The following is an 8,405-nucleotide window of genomic DNA, read 5'->3' on the forward strand; positions in this document are numbered from 1 at the left end:
GTGTACATCTCATTATTGCAATGGGTCAACCTGTATCCCTATTTAAACATTTTGTTTTTCCTTTCCTCTCCCCAAACTATACCAACATCAAACCCAGTGAAAACAGGGGTTATACCATGGGGGAGGGACACACAAAGCAACAAAATAATTACATGATTCTTTATAAATACATGATTCCTTAGAAACAAGAGCAAGAAAGAAAAAAACATTTTTAAGTTGCCTAAATGCATATTTAGAGGAGATAGAAATGCCAGTCACATTTCAGTTTCAATAATTTTTCTCAAACTGTCTCTTATTCTGTGTGTGTGTGTGTGTGTGTGTGTGTGTGTGTGTGTGTGTGTGTGTGTGTGTACACGCACGTGCGTGTATGGGTATATGCTGGTCCTGGGCTTGAACTCAAGGCCTAGGAAGTCTCTGAGCTTTTTTGCTCAAGGTAGTGCTCCACCACTTAAGCCACAGCGCCACTTCCTGCTTTTTGGTGATTAATAGAAGATAAGAATCTCAGGCTTTCCTGTGTGGAGTGAGTTCAAATCGAAATCCTCCAATTTTAGCCTCCTGAGTAGCTAGGATTACAGGTCTGAGATGCCAGCACCTGGTAATCTTTTCGTATTTTTTGCAAAAGGAGAATATTAAGGATTGGAAGAAAGGAAAAAACAAATCGTTTAAATAGGGATACGGGTGGACCCATTGCAACAAGATGTACAAGTCGTTATGTCGAAAAACGACTTTACAACTTTTGGGGGGGAGGATAGGGTAGAGGGGCAGAGGGCCGGTATGGGAAGGGATGGGAAGGGGAAACAAAGGAGGAGGCAACAATGCTTGATAAGAAATGTACTCATTATCTTGCCCATGTAATTGTAATCCCTCTGTATGGTATTTTCACAATAAAAAAAAAGGATTGGAAGAAAAGATAGATATTTTAGAACAAGGGATTCTAATTAGGGTGGCCATGTTGCACACCCTTCTAAATACTAAACTAAATGCTTGAAAACAAGGAAAAGGTTTAGCAGGAGGTTCCGTGGGCTGGAGAGAAAATCTTTCAGAGCCTCTCAGTTTGACTGACTTTTCCATACAATCCTGGGGATGTTATGAGATTCCCCGAGAAAGCTCAGGAAATGCCTTCCTTCTAGGATGAAGACGGTACCTTCAGGGTTTTTACTTGGCATGCAAATATCTGCTAGTTGACCTTATGCATCTCATCCTAAGGAAAGGAAAGATTTTAAAGAAACAAACAAAGCTGTTCAAGTTACTCTCTAATTGGGGCCTCCAGGGAATATTCCTTCCATTCACTGGTAAAAGCTATAGACATGGTGATTACTATAAAAAAATGCATGAGATCTTAAAGCAACACACTAATTACTACTGATATATTTACATGTGTGTGTGTGTGTATACATATACATATGTAGGAGCTATTGGCATAAACTCAGAATAGAGTCTTTGAAAACATTAATTTGTCACTTAAAGAATAGTTAAAGAATAAATAGCAACACTGAGAAGATGAAATCTGCCTAAGACTGGGAGAAAAATCCAGATAGATATTATGACTAAGCTGACAATGAATCAAGTCAATTTTACAAGTAAATTCACTAGGTGTTTTAAAGTATTGAGTATATGACAAGTTACATATTCAGTTGCACAAGTTCTGTGTTTAAGGTTTACATATTGGTGCTATAATACAGCTAATGATATTTTCAGAAGACAATATAAAGTAATGTTGCAAGTTAGCTCTTTTATGCCATTTTACATTTTTGCATATCAGACTGATTTTTTAGGCCTGGGAAGGTGGCTCAGTGGTAGAGGCTTGCCTTGTATGCCTGAGGCCCTGGGTTCGATTCCTTAGCACCACTTAAGCAAAAAGAAAAAAGCCGGAAGTGGTGCTGTGGCTCAAGTGGTAGAGCGCTAGCATTGAGCTGAAGAGCTGAGGGACAGTGCCCAAGTCCAGAGTTCAGGCCCCACAACCAGACAACCAAAAAAAAAAAAGAAAGAAAAGAAAACAGACTGATTTTTTAAACTTTATACGTTATTCATATGATTAAAGACAGATATCAAAACTAGCAGGCCTTGTATTTTACAAGTACCTTACAATGAATAAAAGCAAAAATAGACTGGCACTTTAAAATTCTGCTCTGGAAGCCTGTGGCATACAATACTGATGCTTACTCCTCCTCTGAAGACACTATCACAACTGATGATTATTAGGCTCAAGAAAAATTCAATACACAAGTTAAAGATGTAGGGCAGTGATGTTACATGCATCTAGCATGCACAAGGTCCTCAGTTCAATCCTCAGCATCCTAAGTAAACAAAAATTTCAACATACAGAAAATCCATTACTAACATTAAAACCTGTATTAAGAAAGGCTACCATATCTTCAACTTATGGGTTATAAATGTTATATTGGTAGCATAATAACCTCTCATATCTCAGAGAATTTCAAACACTAGATTTCCCTATCGTTTTTAACATTACTTACTTTGAAAAGTTTTTCATTCCAGTAATGAAGAGATATTGGATGGTAATGAAGAAAGTATTGTCCTAGATATATAGTGAGTCACTTAGTACAATATATATACATATACATATATATATATATATACATGTGTAAATATACATATATGTGTGTGTATATGTCACTTGGCACAATATTGCTAACTTAAAACATGAACTTCCAAAGACTCCAATGAGCATGCTTAGTAAAAATTACCACATATCCACATAGAGATCTCAACTGCAACTTCATTTTTAGTTACTTGTCATTATCAATTTTTTTTTTTTTTTTTTTTTGGCGGTCGTGGGGCTTGAACTCTGGGCCTGGGCGCTGTCCCTCAGCTCTTCAGCTCAAGGCGAGCGCTCTACCACTTGAGCTACAGTGCCACTTCCGGTTTTCTGGTGGTTTATTGGAGATAGGAGTTTCATGGTCTCTCCTGCCCGGGCTGGCTTTGAACCGCGATCCTCAGATCTCAGCCTCCTGAGTAGCTAGGATTACAGGCGTGAGCCACCGGCGCAATTTTTACAGTTGTATAGTGAACAGAACTTGTAACCAATGTTAAAGGTAGAAAAGCACCAAAAGTAGATATGTTGCTGTCATTCATGGCAACTAGTTAGAGAGGCCATCAAAATGTAACATAATGAGTAGTGCCATGTGCTACACTTTCAAATATAACAGGACCATCAGTGATGTCATCTTCTTAGAGATCCTTACATGCTATGGTGAATGTGACATATTTGACAAATAAGATATGTTATTCACATTTGAGTCAATTGTTTCACCAAAAATTGACACTGACTAGTCAGGAAAAATGGTTTTATTGTGGAATAGTGTAGGACTGAGTTTAAAATCAGAGTGAAGCCTTTGGTACCTGTGAGCTAAAAACAACAGGATTTAAAGGAAGTTGATATATTATCATTACATCCTAAGTGATCCTTTGAAGCTGGGAGCTGGTGGCTCATGCCTGTAATCCTAGCTACTCGGGAGGCTGAGATCTGAGGATCGCTGTTCAAAGCCAGCCCGGGCAGGAGAGACCGTGAGACTCCTATCTCCAATAAACCACCAGAAAACCGGAAATAGTGCTGTAGCTCAAGTGGTAGAACGCTCGCCTTGAGCTGAAGAGCTGAGGGACAGCGCCAGGCCCAGAGTTCAAGCCCCACGACCGACCAAAAAAAAAAAACCTAAGTGATCCTTTTAGACTAGTCCTGAGTCACCCTACTATCTTTCAAAATTCAGCCTCACAAGATAGCTAAGATTCTGATAATTCTCTGAGATGGTGACATAAACATGAACCTGGCATAAGATTGGAGTTAAAGCCTGTATGTACATCCTCTAATAAGAAGGGAATATCTTAATCAGTACATTCTTGCAATAATTTCACTGGAGTCTTCCAGGGAATTCCTTCAATCACTCTTATAAGAGTAAAACAGCAAGCCCACGAAAAATTCATTGGAAGCATTTAATTGCTGAGTACCATAATGCATTGTATTGATGGAGGGGACAATGGAACTATTTATCTGAACTCAGTATTGCAAAGTTAATCTATTATTTTGTGCTCTTGGTGGCAGCTCTCTCAAGGAAGCAAAATGATGATTTAACTACTCATTTATACCATAGCTATGGTAAGGAAGAAAAGCCAATTTATTGCTTGGGGGGGGGTCGGGTCGTGGGGCCTGAACTCTGGGCCTGGGCGCTGTCCCTCAGCTCTTCAGCTGAACACTAGCACTCTACCACTTGAGCCACAGCGCCACTTCCGGCTTTTTTCTTTTTGCTTATGTGGTGCTGAGGAATCAAACCCAGGGCCTCATGCATGCAAGGCAAGCACTCTACCACTGAGCCACCTTCCCAGCCCCCAATTTATTGCTTTGATAATGAATATTGACAAGAAATGTTACAATTCTATAGTACAAATTTAGTATCAAACACTGCACTTTAATGTATTTTTAAACCAGTAAATTCAATGATAGTGTAAGTCAAAGGTTAAGTCCAGATATGAAAGAAAACAACTTTGTATGCATCAGGGGAAAAGCAATGGAGTTACATTTTCCCCAATAACCATTTGTTAGGCATTGACTATATATCTTGGTTGAGTTGGTTTGTTTGGAGTTTTTTTAGTCATTTCAGTTGGAAAAAATATGGTTTCTGATCTCAGTAGAGGAGTTAAACCAGGTAATTGTCATTACTAAAATAAGAATTGCAGAAGTGAGCAAGGAGGTTCACTCCTGGAATCCCAGGATTTGGGAGGCAGAGGCATTAAGATCTAAGTTTGATGCTAGCCTGGGCAACAAGATGAGACTGTGCCTCAAAGCCAAAGACAAAAAAAGGAGGGTTTCTTTCATGTATATATGAAATGCCACAATAAGCCTATTACTTTGTACAATTAATATATATCTTCATTTTTTTAAAATGGAGCATTGCTTGGCAGTGGTTCATAAATGGGAGTTGAGGGATCCAGTACAACCACTAGGTTTGAAAAGATTTCCCAAAAAGGGTGCTTTGGCTGAATATCAAAGATACATTTGTGTCCTCAAGTTGAGTCCAATGTCTCTTAAGGAACAATGTAGCAGAAAATGGGAAGTTATTGGTAAAGATACTGCTTCCAACAGGTGATTTCTTTGAAGTGATTAACAACACCTGACATACTCATATGTGTTTTGTTCCAGTAAGTGGTTAGCTTTATTAGAGTGAATACCTGGGAGAATTAATATACAGAGATACAGAATCCATAAAATCAACTTTGCGTGTTCCAGTATGAGATGTATGTGGCTGACATACCTCAATTCCACAGAGGAGATCAGGACTGTCATTGGGTTCGATTTTTTTTCTGTTTTTGTGGTACTGAGGAATTGAACCCAGGGCTTCACACATGCCAGGCAAGCACTCTACCACTAAGCCTCATTCCCAGCCCAAGAGATTGGGACTGAACATGCAGAGAGAATTATCACATGAAATCACGTACTTGACACCCACAGTATATATAAACTTTCTGCTTAACATAATTTTAAAATATTATTTTGTTATAAAGGATGAACATGAAATTATAATTAACCTTGGCTTGTAGAATATTCCCATAATCTCAGTATTCAGGAGACTGAGGCCAAAAGCTCATGAGTTCCAGGCCAAACTTTTTTTTAATTTTAATTTTAATTTTTTGTGAACACACTGTACAGAGGGGTTACAATTACATGGGCAGGTTAATGCGTACATTTCTTATCAAGCATTGCTGCCTCCTCCTTTGTTTACCCTTCACATCCCTTCTCCAGGCCAAACTTTACTGAGACAGGGTAAGACTCTGTCTCTAAGTAAATAAATACACTGATGGGAATGTAAATTAGTGCAACTGGGTATGGGAATTTAAATCAGTGTAATTGGCTATGAAAGTCAGTATGGAGATTCCTCAAAAAACCTAAAAGTAGAATTACCCTATAATCCAGTGATACCACTCAGGCTTTTATCAGGAAAAAAATAATAATAAAGACATCTGTACAACCATTCTTATTATTTATGGAAATAGCCTGGATGCCCTATAACTGATGAATAGATGAAGAAATTTTTGGAGGGTCCCTATGCAAGTCCAATTCTTGTTATTGTTATAATAGGACTACCTGATCATTTTTCCTACTGGCAAGATATGAACCTGTCAGCGTACTTTAATACTTCAACTTCAAAATAGAGAAGAATACCTGAGAGTGAAATAAGATCTTACTACTGGATGTATCATCAGTAAAAATTGATTCAGGAGTCAGGTGCATGTAGCTCGTGCCTAGGTACTCAGGAGATCTGAGGATTGTGGTTCAAAGCCAGCCCAGGCAGGAAAATCTGTGAGACTCTTATCTCCAATCAACCAAAAAACCAGAAGTGGTGCTGTGGCTCAAGTGGTAGAGTGCCTGCCTTGAGCTAAAGAGCTCAAGGACAGTGCCCAGGCCCAGAGTTCAAGCCCCACAACTGACCAAAAAAAAGGAAAGAATATTGACAATATTAGCTGCCAAGCACAGAATAAATCTCACATGAACTAGTTACTTGTTTTAGTTTACTTCTCATTGTACATTACTATATAACGTTCATATCCTATATTCTAATTTTTTTTTCATGAAGGCCACAAAGCCCAGGAAGGAGCCAATTATGAGAAACCATACAGTCACAACCTTCATCCTCCTGGGACTAACAGATGATGCACAAATTCAGAGCCTACTCTTAATTTTTCTGTTTCTTACCTACTTATTGAGTATCACTGGGAACCTGACCATTATCTTCCTTACGCTTATACATCCTCACCTTAAAACACCAATGTACTTTTTCCTGCAGAATTTTTCCTTCTTAGAAATCTTATTCACATCCGCTTGCATTCCTAGATACTTGTATAACCTAGCCACAGGTGACAAAACGATTACCTATAGTGCTTGTGCCACACAAGCCTTTTTTACCGATCTTTTTGGGGTGACGGAATTTTTTCTCCTGGCCACCATGTCTTATGACCGCTACATGGCCATCTGCAATCCTCTGCATTATGCCACCATCATGAGCACCAGCGTCTGCAGAAGATTTATCCTTTGCTGTTGGGTAGCTGGCTTGCTAATCATTCTCCCACCATTTGGCCTGAGCCAAAATCTGGAATTCTGTGATTTGAATGTCATTGATAGCTTTCTTTGTGATGTGTCTCCCTTCCTGAAGATTTCATGCTCAGACACATGGGTCATCGAACAGATGGTTATAGGCTGTGCCGTGTTGACCTTTATCACAACACTTTTTTGTGTAGTTCTCTCTTATGTATTTATCATCAAGACTATCATGAGATTTCCTTCTTCCCAGCAAAGGAAGAAAGCTTTTTCTACCTGTTCTTCTCACATGATCGTGGTTTCTATCACCTATGGCAGCTGCATCTTCATCTATGTCAAACCTTCTGCAAAGGATTCAGTAGCAATCAACAAGGGTGTAATAGTGCTAACTACCTCCATCGCTCCTCTGCTGAATCCATTCATCTACACCTTGAGGAACAAGCAAGTAAAACAAGCCTTCCAGGACTCAGTCAAAAGAATGGCCTTGTTGTCCAAGAAGTAAAGGAACAGCAAAGACTATTACTTTGGAGATGGATTCTCCAAAGCACACACCATTAATTTCCTAAAGCATCTTTTTTTTTTTTGACAAATCTAAAGCTCATTCACATAAAACTTCTCAAAATGTTTCTTGAAGCTGGGTGGCTCATACCTGTAACCCTAGCTACTCAGGAAGCTGCGATCTGAGGTCATGGATAAAGCCAGCCTAGGCAGGAAAGTCAGTGAGACTCTTAACTCCAATTAATCACCAGGAAACCAGAAGTACAACTGTGGCTCAGAGTGGTAGAGTGCTAACCTTGAGCAAAAGAGCTCAAGGACAGCTTCCAAGCCCCACAGCAAAACAACAAATGTTTATTGCATGTACAACTTGGCTAAATAAAGTCAGATAGTTTCACTTCTCATGAACATTGATGTCCTGTTAATAGTTTTCCAAAGGAAAAAATTTCATATTACATCTATCCTTAAAAATGGCAAAAGCTGGGGCTGGGAAGGTGGCTCAGTGGTAGAGCACTTGCCTTGCATGCCTGAGACCCTGGGTTCGATTCCTCAGTACCACATAAGCAAAAAGAAAAAAGCCAGAAGTGGTGCTGTGGCTCAAGTGGTAGAGCGCTAGCCTTGAGCTGAAGAGCTGAGGGACAGCGCCCAGGCCCAAAGTTCAGGCCCCACGACCGGACCCAAAAAAAAAAATGGCAAAAGCTAACAAATTTAATCAACAAAATATGGACATTAATGAAATATAAGGTAGTCAAGAAACAATAGTCTTCATTTTTATTATTGATCCACATTTTACAACATATACCTTGCCCATTAAATATATATGTATATTTTTTTTCATTCAAGTCCAATATTGGAAATAAGA

General features: G+C 39.1%; 1 protein-coding gene across 1 annotated transcript; it reads left to right on the forward strand.

Moving 5' to 3' along the window:
- The first annotated feature begins 6,614 nt into the window (after positions 1-6,614).
- Positions 6,615-7,550, forward strand: LOC138837512 (olfactory receptor 6C2-like). Its single transcript, XM_070036427.1, has one exon. It carries the CDS (start codon positions 6,615-6,617, stop codon positions 7,548-7,550), a length of 936 nt encoding a protein of 311 aa, XP_069892528.1.
- Positions 7,551-8,405: the final 855 nt, after the last annotated feature.

This window comes from Dipodomys merriami, unplaced genomic scaffold (genome assembly GCF_024711535.1).
Source record: "Dipodomys merriami isolate MVZ:Mamm:240054 unplaced genomic scaffold, mDipMer1.0.p SCAF_10, whole genome shotgun sequence".
In the NCBI taxonomy this organism is placed as follows: Eukaryota; Metazoa; Chordata; class Mammalia; order Rodentia; family Heteromyidae; genus Dipodomys; species Dipodomys merriami.